The following is a 13,549-nucleotide window of genomic DNA, read 5'->3' as shown; positions in this document are numbered from 1 at the left end:
CTGTTAAAAAATGCCATTGGAATTTTGATAAGGATTGCATTGTCTTTTTTCAGTTTCTTTCATCAAAGTCTTATAGTGTTCAGTGTACAGATCTTTCACTTATTTGGTTAAATTCATTCTTAAGTATTTTATTGTTTTTGATGCTATTGTAAATGGGATTGTTTTCTTTATTTCTTTTTCAGATATTTCATAGTGCATATAAACACAACTGATTTCCATATGTTGATTTTTTATCCTGCAAGTTTATTCAATTTTTTGATAGTTCTAATAATTTTTTGGTGGAGTCTGTAGGATTTCCTATATATGTGATCATGTAATCTGCAGAAACAATTTTTTTCATTATATGAAATTTATTGTCAAATTGGTTTCCATACAACACCCAGTCCTCATCCCAAAAGGTGCCCTCCTCAATACCCATCACCCACCCTCCCTTCCCTCCCACCCCCCATCAACCCTCAGTTTATTCTCAGTTTTTAACAGTCTCTTATGCTTACTGCAGAAACAATTTACCTTCTTTTCTGGTTTGGATATCTTTTATTTCTTTTTCTTGACTGATTGCTCTGACTAGGACTTCCAGGACTACCACTGAATAGGAATGGTAAGTGTGGACACCTTTGTTTGTTTCTAATCTTAGCAGAAAAGCTTTTGACCTTTGACCATTAAGTATGATGCTTGCTGTGGGCTTGTCATATATGGCTTTTATGATGTTGAGGTATATTTCTTCTGTACCCATATTTTTAAGAGTTTTTTTTAAGAAAAGGTATTGTATTTTTTTCAAATGCTTTTTCTACATCTATTGAGATGATCATAAGATTTTTATCCCTCATTATGTTAATGTGGTGTATCACGTATATTGATTTGCTTATGTCAAACCATCCTTGTGTCCCAAGGATAAGTCCCACTTGATCATGGTTTTATGATCCTTTTAGTGTATTGTTGAATTTGGTTTCCTAATATTTTGTTGAAAATTCTTTGCATGTATATTAATTGGGGATATTGGCAGTAGTTTTCTTGTAGTGTCTTTTTTTGGCTTTGGTATCAAGGTAATGGTGGCCTTGTATCATCCTTAGTAACAATACTTTGGCAGCCATACATGAGACAAAGTGGGAGCTTTGAGATCTGTACAAGAGATTGTGAAACCCCAGTGCAGCCCATGATCAAAGAGGACCATTTTGAGTAGGCAGATCCATGCCCAGGTGGCAGACTCACTAACCTGGCTCCTAAGTATAGATTCAGAAACAGCCCCATCTCTCTGTGGACTTGGCTAAACTATATTTGGCCTTAGTTTCACCACCAACACCATCCATCCACCAAAGGACATGGTAGGGGTCACACTTGCCTGTGCCTGCCAACCTCAGTCTGGCTATGGTCCCTGAACTGCCCTGTGACCCAGCTCTAGCCTTAGTAATGCCAAGGGACTGGGTTGCAGACACATGTTCATGTCCCTGAAGCAGGCCCTATGAACTTGGTCCAACTGTAGATCCTGAAATGGCTGTTTAACTCAGCCATAGACCAGGAACACTCCTGCTGCCAAGCATCAAAAAGTAAAAATACCTAGAGATAAATTTAATTAAGGAGGTGAAAGATCTATACACTGAAAACTTTAGGACATTGATGAAAGAAGTTGAAGAAAGACACAAACAGATGGAAAGATATCCTGTTCATGGATTAGAAGAATTAATATTATTAAAATTCCCATCCTACCAAAAGTCGTCTATAGACTCAATGCAATTAAGTAGGAAAAGTGAGAAATGTGTTAAGTTACTTGAGGTGGTAATCATTTCACAATGTATACATATATTAAATCATCATGTTGTATATCTTAAAAAACTTGCTGTGCAACTTAAAATATAAAAATTTTATTTGTCAATCATACTTCAATAAAGCAGGAAAAAATGAAGGAGAAATATATACTTTCTTATAAAAACAAAACTGAGAAAATTCACTGCCAAGTAGACTTGCACTATGAATATTGTTTAATTTTTCAGTCAGAAGGAATGTGATACCAGATGGACATGTGCATCCACCAAAGAAATGAAAAGCATTGGGAATGGAATAAAAGAAACATTTATGGTAGCAATATTTTGTGTTTATGGCATAAGTAAAAGTGAAATTTATAACATAAAAATACCCCAAAGGATGAGAGTGAGGAATTGGGGATATACTGGTGTAAGTCTCTTTCACAACACGTGAAGTAGTATGATATTATTTGAATTTAGACTCCGACTAAATATTTTAAACCCTAGAAAAACAATTTTAAATATTTTAAACAGATAAAAATAATAGGGAAGTGATGGAGTTAAAGTAGATTCATAAAAAATAACACAAAGAAGGCAGGAAAGAAAAAGGGAAAGAACTGAACAGATAGAATAAAGAGAATGTAATTAGCAAAATGGTCATTTTAATCCAATCACATTGGAAATTAGATTAAATATAAATGATCTAAAGAAACTAAGAGACTGAGAGTATAAATTAGAAAAAAAGGGACGATGCAACAAAATACTGTCTATAAAAAGTCCTCTTTAAATAAAAATAATTAAAAGTAAAATACTAGAAAAACATGCACGATTCAAACATTGAACAAAAAGAAGTTGGAATAGCCACTTTAATATTAGACAAAGTAGACTTCAGAATGAAGAACATTACCAGAAAGAAGGACACTATATGACTCAAGAGGGGTCGTTTCTCCAGGAAAAAAAGGTAGGAGATACCTAACAACACAGCTTCAGGATACATAAGCAAAATCTGATCAAAGTGAGGTTAACTCACGCAGTGAATTTTACTTATTGGTGTCTTATTAGCACAACAGAGCTGACCTGGGAGAGAAAGCCTGCTCCCAAAGAAAGGGAATAACCCTTTTCAAGCCACTCACTGAGTCAACAGGAATGAGGATGAGAGATCTGATGTCATAACTCTGAAACTGATAGATAAGAGAGTCCAAATCTCAAAAAAATGAATAAAATTGAATATAAAGGAACATAAAGATAACCAAAAAACTTGTATTACAGCTAAACAGGTGTTGCTGTAGTGATTGCATCATCATAAGAGTAATTTGTCTATTGAACAAAATAGACATTGGCTCTAAGAATAGCATGAGAGTTTCTGATCACCAGTGGGAAACTGAGTCCCAAAGGCCAATCAGTGGGCTCCTGAGGGAAGAGAACATTGGGGATATAACTGATAATCTTCTGTCATGAATTCTCACTTTTGGTCCCAGGAGACTATATCCCTTAGGAGGAATCAGATACAGATTTCAGAGAAACATAAATAAGTCTCTGTTGTGTAGCATATATGCCAATTTTTCTCCAAATGAATGTCCTGTGCCCAGCAATGTAAACACCTTCTCTGGGCTGCTGGATGCCAAGGATGCCACATCCTCCATCGTGCCTGCCTCTTGCTGCAGTGCAAACAGAAGATTTCAGGTCAGAGCTGCCAGTTCTATGAGGAGGTAGGTTTGGAAGAGATACAAGTTTAGGAGAGTTCTTAGGTGTGTCTTCTAGCACTGCCTTCTTTTATGTGGTTGTGGAAACAATAGCACCTCAAGTTACATGAAGAATGTAAGGACATTCATCTTTGCAACTAAGAGGGCTGGGAATCAAGGAAGTGAGAGAGATGAGGATGAGGAAGTATGGAAAGTCCATCCTTAGTAACCAGGAGGTATATCCAGTCAGAACCAGCTCTTTGGGGGAAACAGCATGTTAGGGAAGTGACATCTGGAAACGACTGGCAAAGTGGCGATGAGGAGCAGGGCAGAAAAAACTTCAGCTCTCTCTTATTTTAGCTGTGTTCGGCTCTGCCACAGAGCAGATGATCAGCCATTTCGAGGAGGGAAAACATGACTGAACATGCCCACTTGGTGGGTTCATTCCCACATGGCTTACAAAGTCATTGCAATCCTCATAGACATTAATCACCAAATATTGCCTCCTTTTACACCTTTTTCCTCATGGATTCTTTGACTTCTGGGTTACACTGAATTCCTGCTACAGAGGAATTACTCAATGCTTAATATTGCCAAACATGATCCAGTCACAAACCAAAGAGGAGCCTTACAGTGAAGTGTGATGTGGAAAATTCTGAACTTCCCTGATCCCTTGTGTCACCAAATTGAAATCATTAAGATCACCCTTAAAGCTATGACATTATGCAATCCGGAAAGTCATGCATTTTATAACTGATACATTAATAAATATTCTTAGCTAGAATAATTAAAATAATCTCGGTCTGTATTCTGCACTTATATTTTTCTTGAATAAATGTCATCAATCGTGTCACTTGGGTCATTTAGGTCCAAATGATGACTGTCCTTCACTAGTGAAGGGGATCCTAAAATAAATTAATAAATTAAGACAAAACTACTAACAATGGAATTGTAGACAATTTCATAGGCTTTGTTTTCCTTTCACACATGGAAATCGCACATCTACGACTAAAGCAGAGAAGGAAATTTTCACAAAAATTCTCCTTCAACTTCCCAAAACAATGCAACCTTCCATATCTAAAGTAGGATGTGGGCAATAGAGGGAGTGAGGAAGTAGGAGGGGAATCCTTGTCTAGAGGGACAGTTTATGGCTCCCACCACTGTTCCTGGTTCCCAGAGGCCTCTGCTTGGGATTATCTGACATTTGTGAGCCTCTGCCTCTATCCATAACCCAAAATAGAGGCTTTACTAAGTATCATGACACTTTAGGCAAAACCCTCAAAAATCCTCAAATAATATACCAGATACATGCTCAGTTTTTCTACCTGTAAGTAGGGATTTAACCTAGACCAAAATTTTATAGAAGTATTTTAATTCATCACGTAAAAGAACCAATATGAAAGCCATTATGTAGATGTCTGGGAGTTCAAATTTTTATTTACTTAACCATGATGAACACTGAATAATAGATGGTATGTTTGATGTTTTTGTCTCCATTATTGGATGATCTTAGGATGCCAAAACTTATAATTCCAACACTGATCCAGAATAACACTGAAATGTATAAATATTTCTGCACCTTGTTACCTTTCTCCCTCTTCTGATGCCTAACTTTTTTATCTCTGATTCCAAAGATTTAAGTAATTGAAATTCTGTGTCAAATTTTAAGGGTCTATATATCTTAATCTATAGATAAAAGTACATGATTTTCTTACTTACCTACTTTTGTTAGTACTGTCCTTAACATTCTTCAAGCTGCTTATCACATAAGATCTTTTATTTTACCATGAGAAGATTCTGAAAGAGAAATGGGAGAATACAGAGATTCAAAATCTGATCATACCAGCACTCTGAAAGGTTGATAGTCTTTAGTAGTATAGTTATATTATTTATTTAATGGAATTACAAAATCTGAAGGAGTTTGGGATCTCTACAAAGGAAATATTCCTGAGGATTAAGGTCATCTTTGTCGTTGACACTTCTTCCTCTCTACCCCTTTAGGAAGCCATGGATATGTCAGGAGTCAGCACAGTGACCGAATTCATACTACTGAGTTTTCCGTGCTCCAGAGAGATTCAGGTCCTCCTTTTCGTGTTGTTCTTTGTGTCCTACATCCTGACACTGATGGGGAACGGGGCCATTGTCTGTGCAGTGAAGCTGGATCACAGGCTTCACACCCCCATGTACATTCTGCTGGCCAACTTCTCATTCCTGGAGATCTGTTACATCAACACTACTGTTCCCAATATGTTAAAGAACTTCCTATCTGAGACCAAAACCATCTCTTTCACTGCTTGCTTCTTCCAGTTCTACTTCTTCTTCTCCATGGGCATTACTGAGACTTTCTTACTGCCCCTCATGGCTTTTGATCGGTACTTGGCCATCTGTCGGCCTCTCCATTATCCTAACATCATGAGTAGCCACTTCTTCATGAACCTGGTGGCCCTCTGCTGGGTCACAGCCTTCCTCTGCTATCCAGTCCCTATCTATTTTATCACACAACTCCCCTTTTGTGGTCCCAATACCATTGACCACTTTGTCTGTGACCCTGGTCCTCTTCTGGCTCTGTCCTGCATCCCTGCCCCTGGAATTGAGCTTTCCTGTTCTATATTGAGCTCTCTTATTATCTTCATCAGCTTCTTCTTCATCCTTGCGTCCTATACCCTGGTTCTCAGAGCAGTGTTGCGTGTCCCTTCAGCAGCTGGCCGACGTAAGGCCTTCTCCACCTGTGGTTCCCACCTGGCTGTGGTGTCTCTCTTCTATGGATCCATCATGGTCATGTACATCAGCCCAACCTCTGGAAATGCAGCTGGGATACAGAAGATTGTAACCTTGTTCTACTCATCAGTGACCCCACTTATAAACCCACTGATCTATAGTCTCCGGAACAATGACATGAAGGCTGCCTTGAGAAAAATTCATATGTGCACAAAAATTAGTCAAAGCAAATGAGTACTCATTCTAGTGTACCTAGACCAACCCCAATACACAGACTCATCTTATAGAGCCACTATTTTAGATAAATATGTGACATATATTTGGGTAAAGTGAAGGAGGCTACAGTGATTACTAAAGGTGACTCAAACACTAATGACGGTAGCAGAAGTTTCTTTTCCTGAGTCAATTTTGAAATCCTCCATTTATAAAGTAAGGACCAGATTACATTCTTCTTATCTTTTATCTATGCAAGATAATTAAGATACCTGGAAACAGGATCACATTTTTAAAATGGTTAGCACTTAGGGGCATCACAATTTGGGTTAGTTTCATGTGAAGGGAGGTTGAGTTGAATGCACAGCCCAAAAGAGGAAAAGCCAGTGATTCTAAGAGATTGAGATGAAGACAGATGCAGATGAATTTGATGACTGCTCCCTGGTTATTTGACCTAACAGTTCAGTCAAAAAATAAATTAGTCAGTTGGCTTCTGGGGTTGGTACACTTAATTCACCCATTCATTTACCTCTCTGATATCCCTCCCTTTGTGAAACTCACATTATCATGAGAGAGACAGTTAAGCAGATAACTCAAAGATCTATAATACCAGAGGTACTATAAGAGGAAAAACAGAGAATCAATACAAAAATTGTAGTGGTAGGATAGGGCATAACTTAGATCAGAGTATCAGAGAGTATTTTTGTGAGGAGGTGATATTTTAATGTAAGGGAATAAGCCATGCAGAAATCTAGGGGAATTAAATTCCACATAAGTGCAGGTGTAATTAAGGGGTTTTCAAAGATAATAAAGGTTAATTTTGGCCATCTTGAGGAAAATGGTATATGAAACTGGAGAGATAGGAATCTGATTACTAGAAACTTCAAGGTCACAATAGAATATTTTATCTGAACTTTGGGGAAGCCTGCTCAATACTATATACTAAGGGTAAGACTTAATAAAAATTGTAATTTAATAAAAATCTCACCTTGGGTGGCTCAGTTGGTTAAGCATCTGACTTCATTGTAGGTCATGATCCTACCATGCATGAGTTCGAGCCCTGTGTTGGGCTCTGTGCTGACAACTTAGAGCCTGGAGCCTGCTTCAGATTCTGTGTCTCCCTCTCTGTTCCTCCACCACTCATGCTCTGTCTCTCTATGTCTCTCAAAGATGAATAAATGTTAAATAAAAAAAAGAAAGAGAAATATTAATTTAAAAAGAAAAGGAGTGAAATGAAGATTTGTGACTCATAAAATCTTATATTGGTAAAAAGTCAAGTTCCCAGTTACAAATTTTCTTTAAAGCAAATTCCCCATTTAAATTGTATTAGATAATGTAGTTAAATGAGCAAGTTGGTACATAAAAATCTAAGTAATATGTAATATATCTGCACACATGAAACTATATTCCAGTTAACACCCATCCTGAGAAAAGTTCTTAGCAAACTGGGGATAGAAATTTCTTTGATCTGTAATAGACATTTTCAAAACCCTGAGTCTAACATCATACTTGTGAAAATGAATGCTTTTCCTCTAAAATCAGGAACAAGACAAAAATGTTTGCTCTCACCACTTCTTTTTTTTTTTTTAACGTTACTTATTTTTGACAGAGAGAGAGAGAGAGAGAGAGAGAGAGAGAGAGAGAGAGAGAGCCAGAGCATGAGCAGGGGAGGGGCAGAGAGAGAGGGAGACACAGAATCCAAAGCAGGCTCCAGGCTCTGAGCTGTCAGTACAGAACCCCACACGGGGCTCGAACTCACAGACCACAAGATCATGACCTGAGCTGAAGTTGGACGCTCGACCAACTGAGCCACCCAGGAGCCCCAGTTCTCATCATTTCTATTCAACGTTATACTGAAAGTGCAATCAGACAAAGGAAAAACAAAAGTCATCTAGATAGAAGATTGTCTTTCATTAGATATGAAATGATTATGTAGAAAATTCAATGAAATCTACAAAAAAGGCTACTAGAAGTATTAAATAAAAATAAGATTTTTTAGATGTCAAGATATAAGATCCATATACAAAAATCTCTTTATTTCTATATGCAATTGCTAGGAACAATTAGATGTTGGTATTAAAAAACACCGTTTATAAGTCACAAAAATATTTAATAGAAGTAAATCTGATAGAAGATGTGAAAGACCTATGCAATGAAAACTAAAAAGCGTTTCTGAGAGAAATCAAAGATGTAAATAAATTTAAATATATAACCTGTTTATGGGCTAGAAAACTCAATATATATATATGTATATATGTATATATATATATATATGTATCTATCTATCTATCTATATTTATTTGAGCATAGTTGACCCATAATGTTACATTAGTTTTAAGTGTACAACATAGTGATTCAGCAGCTCTATATGTTATGCTGTGCTCACAAGTGTATACCATATCACACTGTCACCGTACAACACTATAACACTTATAACAACACTGACTATACTTCCTATAGTGTACCTTTTATTCATGTGACTTATTCATTCCACAACTGGAAGCCTGAAACTTCTACTCCTCTTCACTTCTCATTTTGCCCATCCCTCTCAATCCCCTCCCCCCTGGCAAAGCTGGGTTTGTTCTCTGTATTTATAGGTCTGATTTTGCTTTTGTTTGTTTATTGATTTGGTTTTTATTTTTTATTAATTTAAAAAAATATTTCTTTATTTTTGAGAGAGAGAGACAGAAGGAAAACAGGGGAGAGGCAGAGACAGAGGCAGACACAGAATCTAAAGCAGGCTCCAGGCTCTGAGATGTCAGCACAGAGCTTGATGCAGGGCTCAAACCCACGGACCATGAGACCATGACTTAAGTGGAGGTCAGACGCTTAACTAAGCCATGCAGGCACCCGTATTCATTTGTTTTTTAAATTCACATATAAGTGAAATCATATGGTATTTGTCTTTCTCTGTCTGACTTACTTCACTTAGCATAATACCTTCTAGGTCCATCCATGTTCTCCCAAATGACAAGATCTCATTCTTTCTTTTATGGCTGCATAATATTTTATTGTATGTATATACCAATTCTTCTTTGTTCATTCGTCTATCAGTGGACATTTGGGTTACTTCCATATCTTGGCTGTCTTAAATAATGATGCAAGAAAACAGAGATGTGCGCATATATGTTTGTGAAGTTGTGTTCATTTTCTTTGGGTAAGTGCCCAGCAGTGGAATTTTTTTTTTTTTTGGCCTGACTGTGGAATTATTGAATCATATGGTATTTCTTTTATTAATTTTTTGAGAAAACTCCATATTCTTCTCCACACAGGCTACACCACTTTTCATTGCCACCCCTTTGGCTGTGCAAAAGTCTTATTTTTTTCTTATGATTTTATATTTTTTATATTTTTTACTATATTTTATTTTTTATATTTTATCATGATTTCAAATGAGAATTTTTATTATGTAAGCAGTCTCTTTTTTGATGTTTATTTTTGAAAGACAGAGAGAGATAGACTGCCTGTGTGTGTGCTTGTGCATGAGTGGGGGAGGGGCAGAGAGGGAGACAGAGGATCCAAAGCAGGCTCCACAGAGAGCCCAACAGGGAGCTCGAACTCATGAACCACAAGATTATGACCCAAGCCAAAGTTGGACCTGTAACTGACTGAGCCACCTGGTGACCAAAAATTTTTTATTTTGACATAGTCCCAATAGTTTAATTTTGCTTTTGTTTCCCTTGCCAGAGGAAACATTTAGAAAAATGTTGCTAAGGCTGATGTCAAAGAAATTACTGGCTATGTTTTCTTCTAGGCATTTTATGGTTTCACCTCTCACATTTAGGTCTTTAATCCATTTTAAGTTTATTTTTATATGTAGTGTAAGAAAATGGTCCAGTTCATTCTTCTGCATGTAGCTGTTTAGATTTGCAAACACCCTTTGTTGAAGAAACTGCCTTTTTCCCATTGTGTATTCTTGCTTCGTTTGTTGTGGATTAATTGACCATAAAAGCATGGTTTTATCTCTGGACTGTCTATTCTGTTCTATTGATCTATGTGTCTATTTTCTGCCAGTACCATTACTATTTTAATTACTATAGCTTTGTAGAATACATTGAAGTCAGGAATTGTGATACCTCCAGCTTTGTTCTTTTCAAATTTCTTTTGGCTATTTGGGGTCTTCTGTGTTTCCTTACACATTCTAGGATTATTTGTTCTAGTTCTATGAAAAATGTTTTTTTTTTCTTAATTTTTATTTTAGAGAGAAAGCATGCGAATGGGGGAGAGGGGCAGAGAGAGAGAAAGAGAGAATCCCAAGCAGGCTCCACACTCAGTGTGAAGCCTGACACAGGGCTCAATGAGGGGCTCAGTCCCATTACCTGAAAGCCAAAAGCAGGAGTCAGTCAAGAAACTGAGCCAGGCAGGTGCCCATGTGTTTCTGGTATTTTGATAAGGATTGCATTGAATCTGTAGATTGTTTTGGGTAGTGTGGACATTTTAACAATATTGGTTCTTCTGATACATAAGCATGTATTGCCTTTCATTTGTGTGTGTGATCATTTATTTCTGTTATCATTGTTTTATAGTTTAGGAGTGCAGGTCTTTCACCTCTTTAGTTAAGTTTATTCCAGGTATTTTATTCTTTGTGGTACTTAAAAAATGTTTATTTATTTTGAGAGAGAGAGGGAGTGTGTGTGTGTGTGTGTGTGTGTGTGTGTGTGTGTGTGTGTGTGAGATAGAGAGAAAGAGAGAGAGAGAGAAAGGGAGTATGAGCATGAGTGGGCAGAGAGAGAGGGAGAGAGAGAATCCCAAGCAGGCTCCACACTGTCATGAACAATGAGATCATGACCTGAGTTGAAATCAAGAGTCAGATGCTTTGGGGCGCCTGGGTGGCTTAGTTCATTTAGCGTCTGACTTTGGCTGAGGTCGTGATCTCATGGTTCATGAGTTTGAGTCCTGCATCGGGCTCTGTCTCTCTTTCTCAAAAATACACACTGTCTCTTTTGTAGCAACGTGGATGGAACTGGAGAGTGTGATGCTAAGTGAAATAAGCCATACAGAGAAAGACAGATACCATATGGTTTCACTCTTATGTGGATCCTAAGAAACTTAACAGAAACCCATGGGGGAAGGGAAGGAAAAAGAAAAAAAAGAGGTTAGAGTGGGAGAGAGCCAAAACATAAGAGACTGTTAAAAACTGAGAATAAACTGAGGGTTGATGGGGGGTGGGAGGGAGGGGAGGGTGGGTGATGGGTATTGAGGAGGGCACCTTTTGGGATGAGCACTGGGTGTTGTATGGAAACCAATTTGACAATAAATTTCATATATTAAAAAAAATAAATAAAAATAAAAAAAATAAATAAAAATCTCTTTCTCAAAAATAAAATGAATATTAAAAAAAAAACAGAGATGCTTAACTGACTGAATCACCCAGGTGTCCCTTTTTGGTACATTAAAAAAATATTTTTAAATGTTTGTTTATTTTTGAGAGTGAGACAGAGCACAAATGGGGAAGGGGCAGAGAGAGAGGGAGACACTGAATCCAAAGCAGGCTTCAGGCTCTGAGTTGTCCACACAGAGCCCAACCTCGGGCTCAAACTCACAAACTGTGAGATCATGACCTGAACCAAAGTCTGACGCTTAACTGACTGGGCCACCCAGGCATTCTGATAAACTTTTATTTTATTTTTTTATTTATTTTTATTTGTTTTTTTTTAATGTTTGTTTATTTTTGAGAGAGACAGAGACAGAACGTGAGTGGGGGAAGGGCAGAGAGAGAGGGAGACACAGAATCTGAAGCAGGCTCCAGGTTCTGAGCTGTTAGCACAGAGGCTGATGTGGGGCTCGAAATTACTAACTGTGTGATCATGACCTGAGCCGAAGTTGGAAGCCCAACCAACTGAGCCACCCAGGTACCCCTGGTACACTTTTAAATAGAATTGTTTTAATTGCTCTTTCTGCTACCTCATTGTTAGTGTATAGAAATACAACAGATATGTATGTTAATTTTGTGTCCTGTGACTTTACTGAGCCCATTCATCATGATCCAATGTTTTTTTCTTTCTGTTTTTTTTTTTAAGTTTGTTTTGAGACAGAGAAGGAAAGTGGGGGGGGGGCAAGAAGGGAGGGAGAGAATTCCAAGTAGGCTCTGCCTGTCAGCTTGGAGCCCGATGTGAGGTTTGAACTCGTTAACAACTCTGTTTTTATGATGTATCACGTTCTTTGATTTGTAAGTATTGAACCATCCTTACATTCTCAGAATAAAATCTACTTGATTGTGGTGATTTTTAAAAACATGTTATTGGATTCAGTTTGCTAATATTTTACTGAGAATAATTGCATCTATGTTTATCAGAGACATTTGCCTGTAGTTTTCTTTTTTTGTGTGTCTATCTGGTTTTGGTATCAGAGTTATGGTGGCTTTGTAGAATATATTTGGAAGTTTTTCTTTCTCTTCTAGTTTTTGCAATAGTTTGAGAATAATAGGTATTAACTATTTTTTAAGTTTATTTATTTTGAGATAGAGTGAGCATGAATGGGGGAGGAGCATAGAGAGGGAAAGAGAGAATCTCAAGCAAGCTCCACACTGTAGGCACAGAGCCCGATGTGGGGCTTGAACCCAACTCAAACTGTGAAATTATGACCTGAGCCAAAATCAAGAGTCAGATGATTAATCGCCTGAGCTACCCAGGTGCTCCTAGGTATTAACTCCTTAAATATTTGGTAGAGTTTACTTGTGAAGCCATCTGGTCCTGGACTTTTGCTTTTTGGGAGGGTTTTTTTTTTTTTAAGTTTATTTATTTATTTTGAGAGAGAGAGTATGAGTGGGGTAGGGACAGAGAGAGAGGGAGAGAGAGAATCCCAAACAGGCTCCCACTGTCAGTGCAGAGCCTGACCTGGGGCTTGATCTCATGAACTGTGAGATCATGACCTGAGCTGAGATCAAGTTGGACGTTTAATTGACTGAGCCATCCAGGCACCCTGTTAGTTTTTTGATTACTGATTTAATTTCATTGGTAGTAATAGGTCTGTTCTAATTTTCTATTTCTTCATGACTCAGTTTTGGAAAGTTATATATTTCTAGGAGTTTATCCATCTCTTCTAGGTTGTCCAATTTTTGGCATATAATTTTTCATAATAATATTTACATAATCTTTTGTATTTCTGTGGTATCAGTTGTTATTTCTCATCCTTCATTTCTGATTTTGTTTGAGTCCTCTCCTTTTTTTGATGGATCTAAATAAGGATTTATAAATA

General features: G+C 37.4%; 1 protein-coding gene across 1 annotated transcript; it reads left to right on the top strand.

Annotated features, from left to right (window-relative positions):
- Positions 1-5,416: 5,416 nt before the first annotated feature.
- Positions 5,417-6,373, top strand: LOC121031241 (olfactory receptor 11H6-like). The gene has a single exon (XM_040476431.1). It carries the CDS (start codon positions 5,429-5,431, stop codon positions 6,371-6,373), a length of 945 nt encoding a protein of 314 aa, XP_040332365.1. The 5' UTR covers positions 5,417-5,428.
- The last annotated feature ends 7,176 nt before the right edge of the window (positions 6,374-13,549 follow it).

Source organism: Herpailurus yagouaroundi, unplaced genomic scaffold (genome assembly GCF_014898765.1).
Source record: "Herpailurus yagouaroundi ecotype Mexico unplaced genomic scaffold, PumYag 141, whole genome shotgun sequence".
In the NCBI taxonomy this organism is placed as follows: domain Eukaryota; kingdom Metazoa; phylum Chordata; class Mammalia; order Carnivora; family Felidae; genus Herpailurus; species Herpailurus yagouaroundi.
This window is presented reverse-complemented; position numbering and strand designations above follow the sequence as displayed.

Bases quoted from the DNA above. Each gene is read 5' to 3' on its own strand.
- LOC121031241 (XM_040476431.1), top strand. From the start codon at position 5,429: ATGGATATGTCAGGAGTCAGCACAGTGACCGAATTCATACTACTGAGT.